Source organism: Dendrobates tinctorius, unplaced genomic scaffold, assembly GCF_039654945.1.
Source record: "Dendrobates tinctorius isolate UK_male_01 unplaced genomic scaffold, ASM3965494v1 ptg000117l, whole genome shotgun sequence".
In the NCBI taxonomy this organism is placed as follows: Eukaryota; Metazoa; Chordata; class Amphibia; order Anura; family Dendrobatidae; genus Dendrobates; species Dendrobates tinctorius.
Window position 1 is genome coordinate 628,275 of NW_027361785.1, and position 26,850 is coordinate 655,124.

At 42.1% G+C, this 26,850-nt stretch overlaps 1 protein-coding gene across 3 annotated transcripts in view; it reads right to left on the reverse strand.

Moving 5' to 3' along the window:
* Window positions 1-2,075: 2,075 nt before the first annotated feature.
* The window catches only part of NPAS2 (neuronal PAS domain protein 2), a 168,080-nt gene continuing 143,305 nt past the window's right edge, over window positions 2,076-26,850 (reverse strand). For all 3 annotated transcript variants that reach the window (XM_073590461.1, XM_073590460.1, XM_073590462.1), the window contains exons 15-21: window positions 22,556-22,642; window positions 19,938-20,081; window positions 19,393-19,602; window positions 10,845-11,032; window positions 9,244-9,327; window positions 7,891-8,071; window positions 2,076-2,976 (exon numbers count right to left, since the gene is read on the reverse strand). In XM_073590461.1, coding sequence (XP_073446562.1) covers window positions 2,842-2,976; window positions 7,891-8,071; window positions 9,244-9,327; window positions 10,845-11,032; window positions 19,393-19,602; window positions 19,938-20,081; window positions 22,556-22,642 — 1,029 coding nt within the window. In that variant the 3' untranslated portion in view covers window positions 2,076-2,841. The remainder of the gene's footprint in view (window positions 2,977-7,890; window positions 8,072-9,243; window positions 9,328-10,844; window positions 11,033-19,392; window positions 19,603-19,937; window positions 20,082-22,555; window positions 22,643-26,850) is intronic.

The following is a 26,850-nucleotide window of genomic DNA, read 5'->3' on the forward strand; positions in this document are numbered from 1 at the left end:
ACGAGCCTCTGTCTCCTGCCTTTATACCCAGTCATGCGCCACCCAGCAAGCAAATGTCAAGCAGGAGGACCTCGGTTGGTAATAGAGTGGTGAGGCATTGGCTCCGGAGGTGCTCTGATCACACACGGAGCATTTCAGCATCATTTTCATAAGGAATAAGAGATTGTTGTTGTTTTCTTGCTTAGCTATAGAAACAGATTGCCTTATGTTACATAACATAACAGAATATTATAGGTAGATGGTTGACCCAGCTTAGGAGAAGGAATTTTTTTCCCTATGGAGAAAATTGGCTTCTACTCTGTGGGTTTTTTGCCTTCCCCAGGATCAACAATGCAGAACAGCTGCACTAAAAATAGGCTGAACTAGATGGACATAAGGTCTTCCTTCAGCCTTCAAAACTATGTATGTTCAAAACTATGTATGTCTTAAAGACTCTCAGGCCCGTATAAGAAGTTGGGGAAATGGGGTGTGGATCACACGAACACATTTTCTTTAAGATAGCATTTATTCTAGCTAGTTTGTAAGGTTCCTATGTGTATATTTCTTGCCATCAATAACACCATTATTATACTTTTGGAAGTATTATTTGTAGTGATAATAATATATTTGTATGTAAATTAGACATGGCAGTTCCCATCTGATATCTACCGTATTTTTTGGATTAAAAGACACACTTTTTCCCTCAAATTTGAGAGGGAAATGGGTGTGCGTCTTATAATGCGGATATACCTTACCGGTAGTGGTGCAGCAGGGTCCCAGGGTTGTTGCTGGAGGAGGCAAGAGTGGAGCATTGCTGCACGCAGGCTGGGATGAGGGAGTGTTCCGATATGCGCCGCTGCGGGTGTTCGGTGGTGCGGGGGGCTCTGCCAACATTTTGTGAAAGCCCAGAGCCCCCACACTTACATAGTTTACTGTGTGGTGGATTTCGGGAAAATGGCTGCCGGGGCATGCGCAGATGGAGATCTCGGAACCAAGATCTCAGAAGATGAGATCTCAGCGCTGAGATCTCATCTCCTGAGATCTTGGTGCCAAGATCTCCATCTGCGCATGCGCCGCCCCCGGAAGCCAATTTCCCGCAGTCCTCCGCACGGTAAACCATGTAAGTGTGGGGGCTCTGGGCTTTCACAAAATGTTGGCAGAGCCCCCGCACCACCGATCACCTGAAGCGGCGCACAACGGAACACTCCCTCATCCCAGCCTGCGTCCTGCAGCAACGCTTCACTCTTGCCTCCTCCAGCAGCGACTCTGAACCCCGCTTCACTGCAGTTACCACCCCCCGGTAAGCAATAAGACACATGGATTAAAGGATTAAAAGAAGCACCATCATTTTATTAAGGCTATGTGCCCACGTAGCGATATTTAAGCGTTTTTGCCGCGATTTTCGGCGCGAAAACGCTGCGAAAATGTTTAAAAATCGTGTACAGAACGCCCCCCATGCATTCCTATGGCATTCCACACATGCTGTGCTAATGCTGCGCTTTTTTCTGCGGCGGAATCGCATCGCGGAAAAAATCGCAGCATGCTCATTGTTTTGTGCGGAATCGCAAAGAATTGCCACGATTCCGCACCCATAGGAATGCATGAGAATCGCTTACTTCCCGCATGTGGCTATGCCCACCATGCCGGAAGTTAAGCGTCTCATGTGCGGTTGATACCCACGGTGTGGAGGAGGAGACTGTCCTCCAGGCCCTGGGTACCATACCCCTGTAAAAAAGAATAAAAAATAAAAAATCGGGGTATATTTACCTTCCGATGTCCCGCGCTGCATTCCCGGCCTCAGCGTTCCCAGTAATGCCTTGCGGCAAGGCCCTGTAATGACGTAGTCTCACGTGACTCTAGCGGTCTCGCGAGATCACTATAGTAACGCGAGACTACGTCATCACAGGTCTCGCAAGGCATTACTGGGAACGCTGTGGCCCGGGAATGCAGCGCGCGACGTCGGAAGGTAAATATACCCCGATTTTTTTATCTTTTTTAGCATTTTAACATTCTATCTTTTACTATTGAAGCCGCATAGGCAGCCTCAATAGTAAAAACCTGGTCACACTTGTCAAACACTATGTTTGATGAGTGTGACCAACCTGTCAATCACTTTCCAAGCGATGCTTCAAATCGCTTGGAAAGTGCTTGAATATCGCACACGAAAATCACGGTAAAATCGCGGTGAAATCGCGCGGAAAAAAACCGCGCGATTTCTGGGAAGGAGTCCAGTTTTTAGTGAGCATTTTAAAACGCTACGTGGGCACACAGCCTAAAAAGTTTTTTTCCTCAAAATTTGGAGTGCGTCTTATAATCCGCAAAATACGGTAACTTGCAACCAGTTCTGGGCAAATACATGAAATTCGACAGTGTTTCAAAAATAATGGTTCCACTTTTTTAGACATCAATGAGTGAATCCACCTCCAGCTGTGAGTTTAAGGATGGTACAGATGCTCCAGTGTGAACACCTACTGAGGTTGTCAGACTGTTTGTAGAGTACTTTCGTGTACCACCAGCTCTCTCTGGTCAGACAGACGATGCAGACTGGATGTTTTTAGTTCTTCCTCAATGCACATCTAGATTTTACAAGTGATAAAAGTACTGAACATTAACCCTTAATGTTGAAAATGTGACACAAAGGAAATATGTATAAGGAGAGTTACAAGACGCACTGCTTGCTGCAGAACGCTGTCCACATAGAGGCATCTGTGTGCCAAGATCCATTGCTCTCCCATTAGCACGAAACAGAATTTCTTTGCAAATTCTTTCTGCAGATGTAGCACAAGTTCACCATGTAGTGTGACTCCATCTGTTATCACATTGGGAAAAGTAACATCGAGCAGAAACCTGTGATTGTACATGTCATGTCTCTGAGAGACTGTTTGTTCTCCTTGGTGTAATCTGCTGCTGTAATCCTATGGATGCTTGATGCTGGGAGTAAGTGGGCAGAATCAAGGTATCCAGCTGATCTTTTCGTAAAGTGCTGGTTGCTGCAACCTAGTGGATAAAATAAAAGTAGAACAGTATTTTTTAATTAGTTAATACTGAAATATATCTTTTAACGTGGACAGTCCCTGTCATTTCAGGCGACTGTTCATAAAAGTTGTGAGTGTATATGAGGAATAACACTATTACTGCCCATTATATGACCTGCATCCTGCATTTTCATCAGTTTCTCCTCTCCCTAATTTTAAGCCTTCTCTGATATACTGGGTGGAGACTCACTGCTGTTATATTTCACATACACTGTGTACACACATGAGATTCCTGCTCTTCTTTTTGTGTATCACATGTTCAGAAGCAGCAGCAGTAGCATGGAAGACATTATATAGCAGCATGGAGGATATTACTCAGTAGTACCAAGCTGTGTGGCTGTGAACCCAGCATGGAAGTGAGGTATAATAGATGCTTGACACTGAAGTAAAAGTCTGTGTTTGCATTACTGTGCTCACTACTCCTCATCATTCCCTTCTCCAAATCGTATAATAGGTGGTATAACATGACACATCACTGTGATGGTGTAAGGAGGTAGCAGGTCCCCTCAGTTGAGCCCTCTCCTCTGTGTGCCCCCCCCGTGCACCTCATATAAATGTATTATGTATGTGCTGTATTTGTTATGCCTTGTATTGTATTGTGGATGTTCCCCTTTAAGGGCTGTGTATAGATAGGGACAGTGAACAGTTAACTTGGGGGGTTGGGCCAGCAGCAGCAGACAGGCAGGAGGAGGCTGCTGTCCCCAGTCTGCAGCCTGGGCACGTTGGCCCAGGGCAGATGTATAAGTCGGACAGGGCATTGCCAGACTCCCGAAGGGGAAAGATCTGTTGCCCTGGACCCAAGGAATTAAAGATTAAAGGATCAAAACATGGGCCCCAGGACTCTGGAAGGGCCCCCCGCTGAAGGGGCTTTAAGTACCCAGATCCCGGTGAGTGGACTACTGTGAATCTTCACTGCTGCAGCTGCTGTGGGTGAGGCTGTGGAGAGTGTCAGGGAGAGAGCAGGAAGCCAGTGTTGTACACTTTTCTTTTTATTTCATCCCTGTTCATTAAAAAAAGTTATTCCCTGTTGGACAACAGTTGACTTCTTGGATTCTAATACGCCTGGACTACCGTGGCGGGGGTCGCCCTTGTTACAATGGCAGTCCATCTTGATTTGACCCAAGCGGATTTGAAGTGGGTTTTCAGAGTGAATGGTGAGTTAAAAGGAACCTATGTTAAACATTGACTCCCTTCCTCCCCCCTTCGCTCCCTCAAACCATTAATATGATTGTGTAAGCAAGTCGATCACTTTACGAAACTCCAATCATTGTGAGCGGTCATGTTTTGAAGTTCTGTGCATTGGGATGTGATGATGCACTTCCAGCTTTTCAGTCAACAATGTAGTTCCTACCTAGGAAAACCATCACCTGGCAGGTTGACATGTTTGCTCTGGTACACGTACACTAACTTGTCAATCAGCCATGTGAGGGAGCTTTGTAGGAAATAGGGTGAGGCTGAGAAGCTAGAAGTGCATAGTCGCACCCAAGTGAGTATCGTCACACTCCAATGCACATCCAGACAACTTCAAAATGTGATTCCTCACTGTGTTTTGGGTTTATTAAGGGATTGACTGGCTTACCTTTTAAAGAGCTACACAGTCATATAAATGATTTGGGGGTAAACGTTTCCAACAGGTTCCCTTTATGGAAGCAGAGGAAGAAGTAGCTCAAATGTACAAAAAAAAACCCAGATCTCTGTGATAAGATACATTACAAAGTTTCGCTTATACTATTCATTTACGCAGTTTGTTGAAACAACAATGACCATTTAATGAGGAAAGGCTCGCATGACTTGTTATAATGAATGGAAAGACTGCCATGCATTATGTGAATAAGGATGCTGGAATATTCCCTTTGATTTCAATCTAAGTATAACCTGTTTCCTTGACAACTCCTGCATTATCTTCTGCTTACGTTATTTCTCAAATGACAATTGCATGAAGACATTAAATTATTTTCTATTTCAGATCAAAGAAAATATTTAGCTGTAAAAAAAAAAAAAAAACACAGATTGCCTCCTATGTGCTCATCTATAGGACAACCAAACTATTAAATAGCCGAAGGAAAACGGAACCTGGAATTATTGCAGCTTTAGCCCAAGGTGCTATAACTGCTATCATTCAAGCGATATTAACCCATTAATGCAAGATCACATACATATGCATGATTTCGGGAGATTATAGCCTATGGAGAGGGCTCAGGTTCCGATATCGGCTTGCAGTCTGCGATTTGCTGCGATTCTCGGACGAGACTCGCCAATGCAAGTCAATGGGTGCGAGAAAAAAAATCGGACAGCACTTGCACCATGCGAGCGCTGTCCGATTTTTACGCACCGGTGTCCTTTTGAAAAGCCAGCAATTCATATGCGGCTATACAGTAAAATCACATTGACAGCTTATAATACAAAATATAGAATACATGTATACACATAGAATAGGGGTGTGTATATATATGTGTGTATGTACATATATATAATTGACACTGTATACAGTACAGACCAAAAGTTTGGACACACCTTCTCATGCAAAGAGTTTTCTTTATTTTCATAACTATGAAAATTGTGGATTCACTCTGAAGGCATCAAAACTATGAATTAACACATGTGGAATTATATAATTAACAAAAAGTGTGAAACAACTGAAAATATGTCTTATATTCTAGGTTCTTCAAAGTAGCCACCTTTTGCTTTGATTACTGCTTTGCACACTCTTGGCATTCTCTTGATGTGCTTCAAGAGGTAGTCACCGGAAATGGTCTTCCAACAGTCTTGAAGGAGTTCCCAGAGATGCTTAGCACTTGTTGGCCCTTTTGCCTTCACTCTGCGGTCCAGCTCACCCCAAACCATCTCGATTGGGTTCAGGTCTGGTGACTGTGGAGGCCAGGTCATCTGGCGTAGCACCCCATCACTCTCCTTCTTGGTCAAATAGCCCTTACACAGCCTGGAGGTGTGTTTGGGGTCGTTGTCCTGTTAAAAAATAAATGATGGTCCAACTAAAAGCAAACCGGATGGAATAGCATGCCGCTGCAAGATGCTGTGGCAGCCATGCTGGTTCAGTATGCCTTCAATTTTGAATAAATCCCCAACAGTGTCACCATCAAAGCACCCCCGCACCATCATACCTCCTCCTCCATGCTTCACGGTGGGAACCAGGCATGTAGAGTCCATCCGTTCACCTTTTCTGCGTCGCACAAAGACACGGTGGTTGGAGCCAAAGGTTTTCAAATTTGGACTCATCAGACCAAAGCACAGATTTCCACTGATGTCCATTCCTTGTGTTCTTTAGCCCAAACAAGTCTCTTCTGCATGTTGCCTGTCCTTAGCAGTGGTTTACTAGCAGCTATTTTACCATGAAGGCCTGCTGCACAAAGTCTCCTCTTAACAGTAGTTGTAGAGATGTGTCTGCTGCTAGAACTCTGTGTGGCATTGACCTGGTCTCTAATCTGAGCTGCTGTTAACCTGCAATTTCTGAGGCTGGTGACTCGAATGAACTTATCCTCCGCAGCAGAGGTGACTCTTGGCCTTCCTTTCCTGGGCCGGTCCTCACGTGAGCCAGTTTATTTGTAGCGCTTGATGGTTTTTGCCACTGCACTTGGGGACACTTTCAAAGTTTTCCCAATTTTTCGGACTGACTGACCTTCCTTTCTTAAAGTAATGATGGCCACTCGTTTTTCTTTACTTAGCTGTTTTTTTCTTGCCATTATACAAATTCTAACAGTCTATTCAGTAGAACTATCAGCTGTGTATCCACCAGACTTCTGCACAACAAAAATGATGGTCCCAACCCCATTTATAAGAAATCCCCCTTGTTAAACCTGTCAGGGCACACCTGTGAGGTGAGAACCATTTCTGGTGACCACCTCTTGAAGCTCATCAAGAGAATGCCAAGAGTGTGCAAAGCAGTAATCAAAGCAAAAGGTGGCTACTTTGAAGAATCTAGAATATAAGACATATTTTCAGTTGTTTCACACTTTTTGTTAATTATATAATTCCACATGTGTAAATTCATAGTTTTGATGCCTTCAGAGTGAATCTACAATTTTCATAGTCATGAAAATAAAGAAAACTCTTTGCATGAGAAGGTGTGTCCAAACTTTTGGTCTGTACTGTATATGTCAGTGACACACACACACATATATATATATATATATATATATATATACACACACAGTATATATTTCATACAGAGATACATAGTAGAAAAGGTGATAATTTATTTGTCGGCTTCTGTAAAATCATTACAGAACCCGACAGGATATGACACATGGTTTACATACAGTAAACCATTGCATATCAGTTAGATTTATATATGTCCCTAACTAATATTGTTAGTAGTGAATGTTTGTAAAATTTTGGAACTGTAGGTGTTAAGGATTAATTCCCGCGCAATTTTCTCCGCCAGAGAAGGAAAGCCAGTGACTGAGGGCAGATATTAATAGCCTAGAGAGGGACCATTGTTATTGCCCCCCCGGCTAAAAACATCTGCCCCAAGCCACCCCAGAAAAGGCGCATCATATCAGCTCAAAAATGGAATGAATACAACCTTCAGCTTTGTCATTGTAAAAACAAAATCAAAAACAAACATGGCGGAATAGAAATTTTTTTTTTCTACAATATCACAACACTTGGACTTTTTTCTTGTTCTAATACATTGAATATTACAACGAATGGAATCATACAAATCTACAACTTGTTCCACAAAAAAAACAAGCTCTCATATATATCGCTATGTTGATTGAAAAATAAAATAGTTATTGCTCTTGTGAAAAGGGAGGGAAAAACAAAAGCGCAATAAATGAAAAATTGACAGAGTCCTTAAAGGGTTAAATAACTTTTGCAACAAATGTAGTGAGTCTATTAAGACCTCATTGGAACATACCTGGATAAATTGGCGTTGTGGCTGCTGAACTTGCATATGCGGGATGTTTTGCTGTTGGGTACAATGTGGTGTTGTAAAGGCAGGGTGTAAGATTGCTTGACCCATGAGCACAATAGGACCATTGTTGACAGAGGTCTGCACTTCCAGGCTTCTGAATATTTGTGGGCTTTGTGAATATCGGCTACATAAAAGCAGAAAGAATATCAAGTCTGTTGCTTCTAAAAATGCATATTCTTTTAGATGAAAGTTTCACCAGGTTCCTACAGATTGGCTGTAGGCTGAATGCTCATTTGACTAGCAGCTGTCTCATGAACAACGCACAACTCTTCCAGTTAGGCCTGTTTCACACTTCCGTTTTTTCAAATCCGTCAAAATCCGTTGTTTTCCGTAAAAAAACGGATCCGCCATTTTTTGCAGGATCCGTTTTTTTTGTCCCATAGACTTCCATTACGGTTACCGCGGATCCGTCAAAAAACGGATCCGTTTTTAAAAATACGGATCCGTTTGCATCAGTTTCCGTCAAAAAAACGGAAACGGATCCGTTTGGCGGACACAAAAACGGAAGTGTGAAACAGGCCTTCTTTCAGTTTCTCGCTGTGAGCAGGCGGGCACTCCTCCATGATCGACATCTCTGGTCAGTAGCAGAACTTGTGCTGAGTTTTATCCTTCTACTCTATATTCAGCTATTAGTGCTTTTTTTAAAGCTTTTTCTAAAGTCCAAAGTTTCATGTATAGATAGCAGGGCCATTAGAAAAGCATATGGCTCTGGAAAGTGAGAGCAGTGATTAGTAGAGCTGCTGTGGAAGCAGCTATAGGTGGGGGCTAGGGATTGTGATTTTGCAGTACATATAATGGGTCAGGAGTTGACTGGGATAGGGAGGAGCTAACTGCTCTATATAAGTCAATAACCTGGGTGAAGTGGCTGGGATCTCAGGAGTTAACTCTTTAGGCATGAATTTAACTACTTTGCATACTGGGCCAGTCTCTGGTGGTCGGTCTCTTGGCAACACGCTGTACACTGCACAAGAATGAAAGCATACTGAAAAGCAAACTTATGTATTACTGTACATGGTGCCAAACTAATCATTCTAATTTCATTACATGAGAATACGCCTTTAATTACTTCCTAATATGGGTTTAAAAGTTATAATACAGATTTTCATAAATATGTAGTAGGTATCACTAGTTGTGAATAAATAAACACTAAGCAGACCATCCAATCTTGATCATTTTGTAAAATATAGATTACAATGTTACAGAAGCAGGAAGAGTTCAATATGCTCTGTAATGCATTATTTAAAAGAAACGTTGAAACAGTCTTTTTCTGTATTAGTGACCATTTTAGTCACATACTTAGTCTGATGTCCACTGTCTGACGATCTTCTTGTACTACATGAGCTTGGCATCATTGGCTGGATAGGTTGACTGAGGAGAAGTCTATATTTTAAAAACAAAAACAACGATTAAATTAACTCGCTATTACAAACATCCACAAACATAAGAAGAAGAACTAATGAAGGAGTGTTCATTACTTTTTTCCCTGTACGGTATAGTCTTTCCTGCCTTGTGTGTGTCACACTCTGACTTAATTCTCACTTTAATATAGGAGCGGAGAGCTGAGGCACATAACAGGAGGGTGATTGCGTAAAACAATTTGCATTATACATAGACAAAAAAGGTTCTAGAGAAGGGCTCAATGGGACCTATTGCTCACCTTTGACAGATCATATGAAGAGAGGTGAGGGTAGGGCAATCTGAACTTTAACACCTGATTTGATGACCTTCAGGAGACAAGTTGCTGCCGGAGGTATCTAGCAGCAGCTTTCTCCAGTCATGCCTATGAAAACATATGAACATTTGGCTAAGCTGAATATTCATGTACATGGTGAGATAGATGAAGGCTGAATTAGCGCTCAGTCATCAGCTATGGTTTGTGTATGGCTAGCTTTAGGATTCAAGTATAACCTGTATTAACTAAGCATCTAAGAAGATGATTTTTATAGAGCAGGAGACCCGAACCTGTGGCTCAGGAGCCACATGTGGCCTGTAGACCCATAATATGGGGCTTGCGGCTGTCTGCATCAACACCATGTCTAGCACACTGTTATGAAGAGAAGGTCTCCAGATGGTGACTTTGGTGAGTTGTCCCACGTAGAATATGCATATCCTGGTCAGGGGCAGAGGAGGATAAATATTGTAGGCTGGGGATAGGATGATACTGCTATTTAGAGGGGTTCTTGACGCTGGATGGAGTAGTGTAGTGAATATGCTTGATGCAAGAATACCAAATGGGTGTAAAGCGGGAACCTCCGGATCTAAGAGAGGGGGCACACAATCTCCTTGTAATTTTTGGGGAGTCTATGGACAATGGATTGCCAAAAGATGGCACTTATTAAAGTATCCACTGGATACATACTTTTTTTTTTAAATATTCAACATCTCGTCATACATCTCTGGATACGATGGATTTATTCCATGTTTGCGTAGGCAATGGCGGCTTCAACACGTCACAGATTTAATTAAAAATACCGAATTGAATGATGGACACCATCATAGAAACCAAAGGGTCCCATAATATACAATGGGTTCCATCGGCGATGTTCTTTGAAGAACAATGTAGATAATAAAGCTTGTGTCAGAGGACTTCGATGTCAAGAAGGGCACATCTGTATGGAAATGGGTGTGGAGAATTCTAGAAAACCAACACATATGTTTGTGTTATTTTATATTGTTTTCTAGCTGTAATTGCAAGGAGCAAAATAACGATTACAGAAATAATAGTTGGCAAGAATTGGTTCAGCAACTTTTCCAAGGTGTAAAAGTATTGTGATTATGTTTAGGAAGCATTTCAAATCAGGAACATACATGTAAAATGAAATATTATAAAAAATACACAAAATATTATAGAGTATATTGTAATATTACAGAAAATGTTGGTATATGAATATTCTCACCTTAGTTGTCTGTCATGACTGAAATGTGGAGGTCTTGGCTGGCTGTTATCCTGCTGCGCACCAGCAGAGGGTGCTGTATTTATACTCTGGGACAATGCTGTGGGAGAGTTGAGTTGAGAGGTAGGAAATATAGTGGATGAGTGGCCATTGCTTGATATTCCTGACATGTTTCCCAATGCTTTCTGTCCCTAAAATCACAGTAAGATAACAACAATCAGACAATTTTCCGTAATTTACTTTCATTTATTAAGGGCTTTCTGGCCTTTAACAGTAACTTTTTGTTAGATATAGAGAGACCCCTGGCAGTAGGCTGTTTCTATGCAGGAGCACCAAGTTCTCCTACAGCCCCACCACAAGAAAATAATACATAAGTCATTTATTGGGAACTTTAACCCCATTAATAATGCAACTTTGTTTTGCCCTTAAAAGGGCATTCAGACATACAAAGCCATGTTGCTCCTAAATTCCTATCTATTTAGTGCCATAATCTAAACTTATTTCTAATATACTTGAATTAAAAATTCCCTATCCTTCCTTAAGTATAGTAATTAACTGTTTTTTTGTTTTTTTTTTTGTTTTTTTTTTTACCATTTCCTTTTTTGATGATGCTTCATTATCCTAGTGTATGCTAGGATACTCAAAGAAGCGTCATCAGGGCGCAGAGGCTGCAGTTACTGTTGCAGCCTCTCTCTGAAATGAATGGTCATCACTGACGCTCATTTCATGGTCTGGGCTAGTGCCTATACAATGTGCACTGTGCACAATGTCAGTGCACACTAACAGGGTGCTCTGGTGCCGGGTGGTTACTGCTGATCGGATCCGGCAACAGAAAGCGCGCCGTCATTGTGCACATCGTACAGTGACAAAGCAGGGACTAGCCCAGCCTCGGAAATGAGTGTAACTGATGACACTTCCTTTCAGGGAAGAGGAAAGTGTTGGTCCGGTGACTGAAATTCTCAAATGAAGCATCATCTAAAAAAAAGTAGTAAAAAAACAAAAAAAAAGCAGTTAAATAGAGTAGTTAGGGAAGAATATGGAATTATTAATTCAAGCACTGTATATTCAAAATTAATTTAGATTATGGCATTAAATACATAGGGATTAAAGATGAAAATTACTTTATATACCGGACCACCCCTTTAAAGGACATCTTTCACCAGGTTTTTGCACCTAATCTGAGGGCAGACTGATATAGAAATAGAAAGCATAATTGTCATTTACTGGGTTGGGTGTTTTCATAAAATCACTGGTTTATTAGAAGGAGATTATGACTAGAGGCAGGGCCGGCGTTATGGCCAGGCAGACCAGGCAGCTGCCTAGGGCCCCCGCTCCTCCAGGGGCCCCCAGCCAGCGGCACATCACACAGGCTATGCTCCATCTCCCATCATTTCCTGCTCTGCCTCTGACACAGCGGGGGCGCGATGACGTAATCGCGCTCTCACTGTGTGCCAGACAAAGCAGGAGGAGACAGGAGCAGCCAGCAGCGCAGGCACGAGGAGAAGGTGAGAATTTTTTTTTTTTTTAAATCATTGTGAGTACTGGACTGTGGGGCCACACTGGGGGAGATATATACCATGCTGGGCTGTATCATACCATGCTTGGGGGACTATATACCATGCTGGGCTGTATCATACCATTCTGGGGGGGCTATATACCATACTGGGCTGTATTACACCATTCTGGGGGGCTATATACCATGCTGGGCTGTATTATACTGTGCTGAGCTGGCTGTATTATACCATTCTGGGGGGGCTATATACCATGATGGGCTGTATTATACCTTGCTGGGCCGTATTATACCATTCTGGGGGGCTATATACCATGCTTGGCTGTATTATACCATTCTGGGGGGGCAAAATACCATGCTGGGCTGTAGTATACCATGCTGGGCTGTATTATACCATTCTGGGGGGGTGCTATATACCATGCTGGGCTGTATTATACCATCCTGGGCTGTATTATACCATTCTGGGGGGGCTAAATACCATGCTGGGCTGTATTATACCATGCTGGGCTGTATTATACCACTCTGGGAGGGCTATATACCATGCCGGGCTGTATTATACCATGCTGGGCTATATTATACCATTCTGCGGGGACTATATACCATGCTGGGCTGTATTATACCATGCTGGGCTGTATTATACCATGCTGGGGGGCTATATACCGTGCTGGGCTGTATTATACCATGCTGGGCTGTATTATACCACTCTGGGAGGGCTATATACCATGCCAGGCTGTATTATACCATGCTGGGCTGTATTATACCATTCTGCGGGGACTATATACCATGCTGGGCTGTATTATACCATGCTGGGCTGTATTATGCCACTCTGGGAGGGATATATATCATGCTGGGCTGTATTATACCGTGCTGGGCTGTATTATACCATTCTGGGGGGGGCTATATACCATGCTGGGCTGTATTATACCATGCTGGGCTGTATTATACCATTCTGGGGGGCTATATACCATGCTGGGCTGTATTATACCATGCTGGGCTGTATTATACCATTCTGGGGGGCTATATACCATGCTGGGCTGTATCATACCATGCTTGGGGGACTATATACCATGCTGGGCTGTATCATACCATTCTGGGGGGGCTATATACCATACTGGGCTGTATTACACCATTCTGGGGGGCTATATACCATGCTGGGCTGTATTATACTGTGCTGAGCTGGCTGTATTATACCATTCTGGGGGGGCTATATACCATGATGGGCTGTATTATACCTTGCTGGGCCGTATTATACCATTCTGGGGGGCTATATACCATGCTTGGCTGTATTATACCATGCTGTGCTGTATTATACCATTCTGGGGGGGCAAAATACCATGCTGGGCTGTAGTATACCATGCTGGGCTGTATTATACCATTCTGGGGGGGTGCTATATACCATGCTGGGCTGTATTATACCATCCTGGGCTGTATTATACCATTCTGGGGGGGCTAAATACCATGCTGGGCTGTATTATACCATGCTGGGCTGTATTATACCACTCTGGGAGGGCTATATACCATGCCAGGCTGTATTATACCATGCTGGGCTGTATTATACCATTCTGCGGGGACTATATACCATGCTGGACTGTATTAGACCATGCTGGGCTGTATTATACCATTCTGGGGGGCTATATACCGTGCTGGGCTGTATTATACCATGCTGGGCTGTATTATACCACTCTGGGAGGGCTATATACCATGCCGGGCTGTATTATACCATGCTGGGCTGTATTATACCATTCTGCGGGGACTATATACCATGCTGGGCTGTATTATACCATGCTGGGCTGTATTATGCCACTCTGGGAGGGATATATATCATGCTGGGCTGTATTATACCGTGCTGGGCTGTATTATACCATTCTGGGGGGGCTATATACCATGCTGGGCTGTATTATACCATTCTGGGGGGCTATATACCATGCTGGGCTGTATTATACCATGCTGGGCTGTATTATACCATGCTGGGGGGCTATATACCATGCTGGGCTGTATTATACCATGCTGGGCTGTATTATACCACTCTGGGAGGGCTATATACCATGCTGGGCTGTATTATACCATGCTGGGCTGTATTATACCATTCTGGGGGGCTATATATCATGCTGGGCTGTATTATACCATTCTGGGGGGGCTATATACCATGCTAGGCTGTATTATACCATGCTGGGCTGTATTATTCCATTCTGGGGGGGTATATACCATGCTGGGCTGTATTATACCGTGCTGGGCTGTATTATACCATTCTGGGGGGGCTATATACCATGCTGGGCTGTATTATATCATTCTGGGGGGGCTATATACCATGCTGGGCTGTATTATACCTTGCTGGGCTGTATTATTCCATTCTGGGGGGCTATATACCATGCTGGGCTGTATTATACCATGCTAGCCTGTATTACACCATTCTTGGGGGGCTATATACCATGCTGGGCTGTATTATACCATGCTGGGGGGCTATATACCATACTGGGCTGTATTATTCCATTTTGGGGTGCTATATACCATGCTGGGCTGTATTATACCATCCTGGGCTTTATTATACAATTCTGGGGGGGGCTATATACCATGCTTGGCTGTATTATACCATGCTGGGCTGTATTCCATTCTGGGGGGCTATATACCATACTGGGCTGTATTATACCATTCTGGGGGGTCTATATACCATGTTGGGCTGTATTAGACCATGCTGGGCTGTATTATACCATTCTGGGGCGGCTATATACCATGCTAAGCTGTATTATACCATGGTGGGCTGTATACCATGCCGGGCTGTATTATACAGCCCAGCATGGAATACAGCCTGTATACCATGGTGGGCTGTATTATACCATGGTGGGCTATATACCATGCTGTGCTGTATACCATGGTGGGCTGGGCTGTATACCATGGTGGGCTGGGCTGTATACCATGTGGTGCTGGGCTATATACCATGTGGTCCTGGGCTATATACTATGCGGTTGTGTTATATAACCTTATCCGAAAGACCTTAATGACTATAGACCTGTAGCATTGACATCACACCTGATGAAGGTATTAGAGAGATTGATACTCACACGTCTCCGTCCTCTAGTGAGCTCGGATATGGACCCTCTCCAGTTTGCCTACAGGCCGGGCATTGGTGTGGATGATGCCATTATCCACCTTCTAGATAGGACTCTCTCTCACCTGGAGAAACCTGGGAACACTGAGAATAATGTTCTTCGATTTCTCTAGTGCTTTTAACACCATACAGCCAGGTCTACTGAGAGACAAGCTGGGCCTTGTTGGTGTGGACCTCCAACTCTCCACCTGGATCCTTAACTACCTCACGAACCGACCTCAGTTTGTAAAGGTTCGGGACAGTGTGTCAGACACAGTGATCTGCAATACAGGGGCACCTCAAGGTACAGTTCTTGCCCCTTTTCTCTTCACACTGTACACTGCGGATTTTAGGTGCAACTCATCTAGCTGCTACTTGCAGAAGTATTCTGATGATTCTGCAATAGTAGGCCTCATCACAGGAGGAGATGAAAGAGAGTACAGAGATACTAACCAAACTTTTGTGGAGTGGTGTCAGAGGAACCACCTTAGGATTAATTCCGGGAAGACCAAGGAATTGGTGGTGGACTTTCGCAAGGGCAAAAATCCACCAGTAGTGGTGAACATTCAGGGAAAGGACATTGAGATAGTCGACACCTATAAGTACCTTGGTGTGATCCTCAATAATAAGCTTGACTGGGCCCATCACTTGGATGCAGTGTACAGGAAGGGCCAAAGCAGGCTTTATCTGCTCAGAAGGCTGAGAGCCTTCGGAGTTAGAGGGGCACTCCTTGCATCCTTCTTCAACTCTGTTGTGGCATCAGTCATCTTCTTTGGTGTGGCGTGCTGGGGTAGTGGCATATCAACCAGGGACAGGAATAGGCTGGACAAACTGATTAAAGGGCCAGCTCTGTCCTGGGATGCCCCCTTGACCCAGTTCAGTAAGTAGGCGACAGGAGGATACTGGCCAAGGTGAGCTACATGGTGCAGAATGATTCCCATCCCATGCATGAGACCGTGACAAAGATGTGCAGTACTGTCAGTGACTGGCTACTTCATCCTAAATGTGAGAGGGAGCGCTATCAAAAGTCCTTCCTTCCTGCTGCAGTTAGGCTGTATAACCAGCACTGTCCAAAACGGAGAACGACCCAAACAGAGAACTGATAGATCCAAAGTTGTGACAGTCCGGTTACATTTTTTTTTTCTTCGTATATGTGCCTACCTACTGTCAATGTAATGCCTTTATGCATCTGTATCTGTACTTGTTCCTGCCTTGCTGCTGTAATGCTCTGAATTTCCCCATGGTGGGACAATTAAAGTATTATCTTATCTTATATACCATGGGGGTACATTTTACATTATATTCTATAGGGGGAGGCTGTGTTATATAATATGGGGGCTACATTATATTCTATGGGGAGGTGGGCTGTATTCTATTTGGGGCTACATTATATTCTATGGGGGGCTGTATTATATTATATTCGATGGGGGCTGCATTATACTATATGAGGAGGGCTACATTGTATTCTATGGAGGGGTTACATTATACTATATAAGGGGCTGCATTATATCCTAGGAGGGGGTTGCCATATATTCTATGGAGGGGCTGCATTATACTATATGGGGGGTGAGGCTGCATTATGTTCTATGGGGTGTTACATTATATTCTGTGGAGTGGCTGCATTATACTCTGGGGTAGCTGCATTATTCTCTAAGGGGTGGCTGCATTATACTATAAGAGGGGGGCTGCATTATATTCTATGGGGGTTACATTATATTGTATGGCAGGGCTGCATTATACTCTGGGGTGGCTGCATTATACTATATGTGGACTGCATTATACTGTATCGAGGACTATGGGGAATACATTATATGAAGAACTATGGGGTGCATTATGCTATGGGAAGTGAATTGTACTACATGGGTGACTATGGCGGTGCATTATATTATATGGAGAACTATGAGGAGTGTATTATACTATATAGAGGACTGAGCAGTATATTTTAATATATGGAGGGCTATGAGGAGTGTATTATACTATATGGAGGACTGAGGAGTGTATTATACTATATGGAGGACTATGGGGAGTGTATTATACTATATGGTGGACTGAGCAGTGTATTTTAATATATGGAGGGCTATAAAGGAGTGTATTATACTAAATGGAGGACTGAGGAGTGTATTATACTATATGGAGGACTATGGGGCAGATTATATTATATGGAGGACTATGGGGTGTAAACTGTAGATGCTGCTGATAACATGATACTGTATGGTGATCTGTTAGGGTGCGTGCACACGTTGCGGATTAGTCTGCGGCTTATTCTGCAGAGAATCCATATCTCTTGGCAGAAACCGCAGGGTAAAACACATGCATTTTTCCTGCGGATTCCTAGCATGTGTACAGCGGATTTGATGCAGGATCTAGTGCAGTTCGGCAGTGCGGATGAGAGAGATTGATTAATTTGTATGTCCCGGAACGTACACTGCAGCTGCGGTTCCGCAAAAAAGAAGTAACATGCTGCGGAAAATAAACCGCAGCAAATCTGCCCGGAATTTTCCGCAGCATGTGCACGGTGGATTTGGTTTTCCATAGGTTTACATGGTACTGTAAACCGCATGGAAACTGCTGCGGATCCGTAGAACCAAATCCGCTGCGGATCCACAGGATCAAATCCGCTGCGGATCCGCAGGACCAAATCCGCTGTGGATCCACAGCAAAAACCGCAATGTGTGCACACATCCTTAGTGATCCATTAGTGATCGTTCTGTCCCCATCATTCTTTCTCAGATGGTGGAAAGAGGCTGGGAAACAAGTATTGAACGACTTCTTCAATTTTGTCGATCATTTAGCGGCCTGAACTCAGCGCATGTAAATACAATCAAAATGCTAATGTGTGATGTGCAATATGTTAGCATTTGGGGCCCCATTTTAAACTTTGCCTAGGGCCCCACTTTGCCTAAAACCGGCCCTGACTAGAGGACTAGTAAACCTGCTGCCATGTAGTCTTCCATACTCATGAGCTCTGTTTAACCACTTCCATACCACTGTTTGGCAGCTTTCTGCCTATGCCCAGTGTACAAGACAGTGTCAGTCAGTGGTGTGGACAGGGTTATACAAATTTTATAATTCAGAGAATTGATATATCGCTGGAATCAGGGACTTTGCCTTTATATCATGTTAACCTCAGATGGGGTAGTAAAAACTTGGTGACAGATTCCCTTTATAAGGCTGTACAGAATTAAAAAAACATTGCATTTTTTTCTAAAAACAGCGCCACACCAGGCAGTATGTAGTATTACAGCTCAGCCCAATTCAGTTCAGATTGAGCTGTAATACCATACACAATCCAATCCATAAACAGGGGTGATGCTATGTCTGGAAGAAATGAAGCTTGCTGTTTGTTTTTTTTACCCTTTACAAAACCTTTAAAGATATAAAAATTTAATACATTTTTTCATCATTACATTCCAAAATCAGTAACTTTTACATAGCTATATGAAGGCTACGTTCTTCAGGATGAGTTGTAATTAAAAATGTCACTATTTTGGAGTGCATATAAGTTATTGATTCACTTTTAGCAACTCTTTCTGAGGGACTGACAAAAGACAGCAATTCTGCAATTCTTGCTCTTGCATTTTAATTTTTGCACCTTCCACCATGCCGTAAAAAAATGTTACGTTTATTCTGCGGATTGATATGATTATGGCGTTACTAAACTTGTGGAGGTTTTTTCTACGTTGGGAGTATTGCGGTGATAATATTTGATAGTGAGGCTTGAAAAAAATTAAAAAACATAATGGACAGAGGTTTCATTTTTTTAAGGAAGAGGGTTTAACAAAAAAAAATCAGCAATTCTGACTTGGTGTTCTTTTTAGTTGTTCATTTTTATATCTTTTGTATCAAATAATAAAATGATATTCAGAAAAGTTACTATATGATAAAATAATGAGACGGTAAAGAAACAAGCCACCTATAAGTGTTCTTTTACGAACTTAATGAAAATGATATGCTACCTTGCAGGATAGGCCATCTCTGATCACTGAAGCAGGTGGTACCAGATCCTGGTTTGGAATCTGAGAGGTTGGCATCTGCCCTGGAGATGAAGTAGTAGACGTCATTTGTTCTTGTGGAGGTATCGTGCCAGATCTGAGGTGTTGCTGCTGGGGGTCACTCTGGGGTACACTACTAAGGCTCACAGAAACAATCTGAGGCTGGTAACACATCTGGCAGAAAAGTTCAAAGAATATTATTTAATCGGCGCAAAATTGAGGAATGGTCCAGCATCAACACAGAGTTTGGCATTTTTTATAGTGGCTATCAATTATCACTCCAAATTCTACAGTAAACTTAAAAAAAAATGTCTAAGTACACAACATTTTAGTTTTGGTAGTGCTTCTGGAATCAGTGGTACCATAATACTATGTGAAAGGTGGTGCCATGACACTCACTTGTAAAGTACAGGAAAGATGTATATCTTTGTACCGTATTACCATCTTTTCAGTTAGCCATTAAAAGGTATCAACCACTGAGGACTCTCAATCCTGAATATTTTTCTCACTTGTAAAGTAGGATCCTGAACCATACTCAGCTGCTCCTGGATCTTTTGTAGCTCCTCCTGCTGCCACCTTATATTGGCCTTGATGTTCAGTCTCCTCTGTTCCAGCTGATTTTTTAAAGTTTGGAAAATCCCATGTGCAGAAAACTAAGAATGTAAAGTAAATTTCCTGTGTGAGAATTAGTCATCATGAGCACACTACAATCTCTTCTTATATGCAGTCTGATTAATGACCCACTGCTTTTTTGTGCCTATTTTGACATTTCATCCCTGCAAATACCTGCACTAAATTTGTCAAAGTTTTAAAACACAATTTTCAATACCTACACCAAAGCATAAAAATGCAGAGAAAAGAGTTAACCTCTTCGCGTGATGCTATGGTTGTATTTTCTGTATATGAGTTGCAAAAAGGTTACCTATTTTAGACTGGTCATAGATGAGGAACCTACTTGCTGCAATCATGTTTAACATGCGTAACAAGTCACAATTGGCAAAATAAAGTTCAGCAGTAATCCCTTAGTGACCGAGCCAATTTTAACCTTAATGACCAAGCCAAATTTTTGAAATCCGATCAGTGTCATTTCATATTATAATAACTCTGGGATGCTTCACCATATGCCAGTGATTCTGTGACCTGTGTGCAATCTAAGTGTCACATGGACTGTTAGTATATACACACCTTTTCTGAACGGCCACAGAGGCTGCAACATCATTAATCAAAAGGCACCACTGACCAGACAACACAATGAAGACCAAGGAGATTTCCAAACAAGTCAGGGACTAAGTTGTTGAGAAGTACAAGTCAGGGTTGGGTTATACTATGCTATTAAAAATATCCCAATCTCTGATGATCCCCGGATCACCATCAAATCCATTATCATCAAATGGAAAAAACATGGTACCACAACAAACCTTCCAAGAAAGGGCCGCCCACCAAAACTCACAGCCCGAGCAAGGGGGGCATTAATCAGAGAGGCAGCACAGAGACCAAAAGGGAACCCTAAAGGAGCTGCAGAGTTTCCAAGCAAAGTCTGGTGTATATGTCTATACAACCACAATAAGACACACACTCTACAGAGGTGGCTTATATGGAAGAGTGAGCAGAAAAAAAGCCTTTACAACACAGACATAGTAAAGCTCATTTTGAGTATCTTTTGTTCTACTAGTACATTGCTGGGAGCGGTGACATCACTAAGGTTACCGCAGCTCACACAAAGGTTACAGTGTGAACTGCCACCTGTGACTGCAGCTGGATTCACACAGTACGGTCATATTCCGACTGCCATGCTGAGCGGTCATATTACTGATGTCACCGCTCACCACAGCATCCGGATGTAGCGGTGGGGACCGTCGTGGAACATGGGATGGATTTACTACAGACCACACTTTGGATTAGTATTTTTTTGTATTGTATTAAATGGGTAAAATAAGGTTGGGGAGTGCTTTTAAAAATTAAAGGACTTTTCTCTGTTTGTGTGTTTAATACTTTTTGACTACGGGGTTAATAATGGGGGTGTCTGACAGACACCTATCCATTACTAACACCGAGGCTTGATGTCTGAGATGTCTGAGGACATTACACAGCTGACATCAACCCCCAAACCATTACCCCACTTGCCAATGCACCAGGGCAAGTGGGAAGAGCCGAGGTTCATCGCCAGAATTGGCGCATCTTAAGGATGCATCACTTCTGGGGTGGTGGGGTGGCTGATGGCTGGTGTTATTAGTCTTGGAGTGGGCCAATATACATGGCCCCTTTCCAACCTATTAAGATCAGCCTGCAGCTGTTGGCTTAGCATTTGCTGGTTATTAAGAGCATGGACTCCACATAATTTTTTTTTGGGTCCCCCTTTTTAATAACAAATAAAGGCTACTCAGACAGCTCTGAGCTTTTATTAATAGACTGGGAACCTTTATGAATATTGGCCCCTTGCCAGAATAATAACATCAGCCCCCACCTGTCTGCTTTCCCTCGGCTGGTAGCAAAAATAAGGGGGACCCCACTCCATTTTGTTTATTTATTCAATAAATACAAGCAAAGAAAACTACACATGCAAAGCACTGATTATATATCGTATTAATATATTTCTATCTATTTATCTATATGTTACTCATCGCTATCTACAGTATCTCTATCTTTGTACGTTTACATAACACTCTCTAATTTCTATGCTGCATTTCATTACACACGTGTCACATGGAAAGCACATGGACACGCGGATACGGCTAGCACACAGACAAACGAATGTCTCATTGATGTCACATATGTACACACGGAAGGCACACGGAGACGGACCATGGATCTCACCAGTACTGGTTTTTCCAGTAACAGAATCACAAGGACATGTGAAGGAGGCATAATGCTGAGAATACTGAAGAGTAGAAGTCGCAATATGATCTCATAACCAGATATACGAAAATGGGCTTTTCTAAATGAGACAACTACTTTCTGAACTCCTCATATCTGAACTTATACTATGCATTTCATCACATGCTAATTTTTATTGGTGATTTTAGAAATGATTCAGCACTTGAGATGAAGAGTATATTGCGTTATGCATTTCCAAGTGACACACACAATTGTGCTGCGTTCAGTCGCCCTCTCAATGCCGATCACCTACCTGGGTAATAGAAGTTATCTCACTTTGCAGTGGATTTTCTCGTATTAAAAGTTGTTGGAAATCACATTGCTGAGCTGGTACCGAAGCCTACAACAATGAGACAATATGGTATCCTGAGCCTTCATGACTAGACCATGGATGAGTTGTACATACATTGTCAGGTCTAAATGTTACTTTGCTTACTCTATAAAATGTTCCAAAACATAATAGGTGTAAGGTAAGTTACAACTAAAATGTATTTTTTATGAAGAGACTCGATGTAAAAAGCATAAACTGCTGTTGTGGCAATGCATACCCTATATTATAAATAATCACTGATTAAAGGGAACCTGACAGCTGTTATAACCACGGACAGCATCTATCGTTTTATCAGACACTAACTGCATATTCCTGCCATATATGTTTAACTCTTAAACACAGTTTAATAGCCGCCTCATGAGAGACTAGCCATGCAGGCAAGTATCCAGGAGATTCTCTCCGCCTTCTGCCAGTAGCTAGCCAGTCATTCTCTGTGAGCATGTATAGGAAGAGACCTGTCACTCCAGGGGAGAAGCCGCCTATCTGACTAGTCTCCGGTGTGGCTTGTTGCACAACGGTTATCAAACTATATTTGTCTTTTAAATGTGGCACTGTTTCAGAGTTAAACATATACAGTTGTGCTCAAAAGTTTACATACCCCGGCAGAATTTTTGCTTTCTTGTCTTTTTTTCAGAGAATATGAATGATAACACCAAAACTTTTTCTCCACTCATGGTTGGTTGAAGCCATTTATTGTCAAACTACTGTAATTCTAAGCACATGGACATTATTTCAAAGGGCTGTCATTAATAAAGAACTCCTCCCATCAAAATGTTTATCCTCTTATTATATTGCAGTCGTCATATTATATAGCACTATGTACTTACAATTGCTCATTTTGCCCATCTATCTTGCTAATTCTTATCTTTTCCATTAGTTCCATTAGTTCTGCGACATCACTTGATTAAAAACTGACTAGCTGAATCTTTCTAAGCTCAATGAAGAAACAGGAGGTAAATTTTCCCTGTATGACTCATGAGTCACTGCAAAAGTCCCTGGCAGGGGGGAGTAGGGAGCAGCTGGTTTAGGAGTTCCAGAGGGCAATGATAAATGCAGGGAAAAGAGACTTCCTGTTTCTACATAGAGCAGAGAAAATAATTTACTGGGTAGAAAAGCAAAATGAGCAATTGTAGATACACAGCGTTATATGATATGATGATTGCAATATATTAAGAGGATAAAAACTTTAATGGGAGGAGTGCTTCTATAATGATTTATCGGTTTTTCAATAATTCTTAAAATCAATGGTGGTTCAAGATTACAGACATCATCTAATTCATCTCATAGGTATCTGAATATTATATACTGTATACTACTAGTAAATCCTTTAAAAAATTGTGTATAACAAAAGGATAAAATTCAAAAAGATTGCTGATTTATAGGTTTAGTGTTTACTTGCTGTTACAATGGTTTGCACATTGTAGGACCAATTGGCTCTTATCTCACTCTAGGAAACAAGGCAACTGATTTTTCGACAATTTCCTACATCAATTACAGCTGTCAACTATACATGATTATAGTCTATAATTCTCACACGTCATCATTGGTGATATAGTATCTTTAGATGCCCATTGTGCCAATACTCGAGTATTTCTTTAAGATGAAAGCATAAGTAAGCAACAGAACTAACAACATAATTGGCGATTCATCAAAGTTATATGCTAGAAAGTGAAAAATATTTAGTGAAATCAGGAGTTATGCAAAATTTTATCAACTTTTGGCGCTTTCAAACGAGTTTCAAACTTGAAGTGGGTTGAGCTGTGGAGACGCCGGGCGGAACAGGAAATGGTTATGGGCACCTGTCACCTGTTATGGGCACCTGTTTTTTCTACGACAAAAATGCTACTCCAGCATTTCTGCTACGGCACACAGGCACTGGCCACAGTGATAAGGTGCAGAATTCATTAAGTGTCTCCTCTACTCCAGTAGGTCACTTCTACTCCAGCAAGGCTGGCAAGCACCATTTTTGATGAATCATCCCCATTATCTTTTTCCGAGTGCCCATGTTTTTTGTCTATGTTGGTTGAGAATGGAAGACAGAATGTTCCAGCGCTTTCAAATGTAAGGCTGTGTTCACACACAACGTTTTTATAGCGTTTTTTTAGCGGTTTTCACTATATAACCGCTAAAAATAAGCTTCCCAGTCATTTCTATGCATTTAGCACATTTTTTTGTGTACATTAATGCGCTTTTTACCGCGAAAAAACTGCATCGCAGTAAAAAACGCAGCATGCTCATTATTTTCGCGTTTTTTTCCGCGTTTCTGGCTTGTTCAATGCGGTTTGAAAATGCGGATTAAAAAAACGCATCAAAACCACGCAAAAACTGCATCAAAAATGCGCAAAAAACGCGAACACAAAAAAGTTTTTGGGAAGGGAGTCAGGTTTTTGAGCAGAAATTTTCTGCTACGTGCGCACTTAGCCTTAAGGCTGTGTGCCCACGATGTGATTTTTAAGCGTTTTGCTGCGATTTTCGGTGCAAAAACGTTTAAAAATCTAGTACAGAACGCACCCCATGCATTTCTATGGCATTCCGCACATGCTGTGCTAATACTGCGCTTTTTTCCGAGGCGGAATCGCATCGCAGAAAAAATCGCAGCATGCTCATTCTTTTGTGCGGAATCGCAAAGAATTGACGTGATTCCGCACCCATAGGAATGCATGAGAATCGCTTACTTCCCGCATGTGGCTATGCCCACCATGCGCGAAGTTAAGCGTCTCATGTGCGGTTGGTACCCACGGTGTGGAGGAGAGGAGACTGTCCTCAAGGCCCTGGGTACCATACCCCTGTAAAAAAAAAAGAATAAAAAGTAAAAAAATCGGGGTATATTTACCTTCCGACGTCCCGCGCTGCCTTCCCAGGCCTCAGCGTTCCCAGTAATGCCTTGCGGCAAGGTCCTGTGATGTCATAGTCTCGCCTGACTCTAGCGATCTCGTGAGATCGCTATAGCAACGCAAGACCAACATCATCACAGGTCTCGCAAGGCATCACTGGGAACGGGAGCGTCGCTGAGACTGCGCGGGACGTCGGAAGGTAAATATACCCCGATTTTTTATTTTTTTATCATTTTTAACATTCTATCTTTTACTATTGAGGCTGCATAGGCGGCCTCAATAGTAAAAAGCTGGTCACACTTGTCAAACACTATGTTTGACGAGTGTGACCAACCTGTCAATCACTTTCCAAGCGATGCTGCAAATCGTTTGGAAAGTACTTGAATATCGCACGCGAAAATTGTGGCAAAATCGCGAACATAATCGCGGTAAAATCGCGTGGGAAAAAAACGTGTGATTTCTGGGAAGGAGTCCGGTTTTCAGTTTCCGGATTTAAATGCAAAGTGGGCACATAGCCTAAGAGATGAAACGGTAAAAAGCTGAAAATTCCAACTCAAAAGATCACAACTTCCTGCTGGTAGTCTAAGAGCATGCATAAGAATTTTCTTTCTTTTTTTCATATTTCTGTCCGCCAAGTAGCTGCCTATCTATTGTGTTAATAAATGGGATAAAATTGGCCAATTATGAAAATTAAATGAAGCCATGGAAACAAGTTGATCATATTGGAATTAAATAGCTGAAATAGTGCGTCATGCCAGAACAAATACAATTTCAAGGAAACATACTAAGCAATGACAATTTTACTAGCACACAAACCCTTATTCATAAAGGCAAAAAAGATAAAAGTAAATCTATATGAATAATATGTACATCCTCAATTAAAGATATAGAGGTTAGACGATAAATTTGCAAATTATGAAGATTTAAAAAGAATCTTTATTAATTGTGACACATAAAAGGTAATTAAGTTTTTTTTTCATATGAATAACGTATGGTCAAGCCTCAAGAACAAAAAGAGAGAAGAACACGGAAGCATGGAATCATAACAGGTAAGTACCAACACTCATATACACACAGAGTACTATAATTAATTATGGTGAGATATATAGGTTCTTCAAAAAGCCATATATAGAGTGACGCCCCCATAGAAGAAACATTTGCGAAATGGAGCTATCGGGGTGAGAGCACGCTGCAGCCGGCTCCCCTGAGCTCTGCACTTTAGAGGTAATTTTCCTTCTTTCTACTTCATTTTGGGTACACAGATTTGCAACAGATCATGGATAATGACTCATTAGGAGACATACACTGTTTGTTTTTGCTATGCATTTGTCACTTTTTCTGAATTTTTTACTTAGCGATATTACCGATTCTTAATAAGTATTT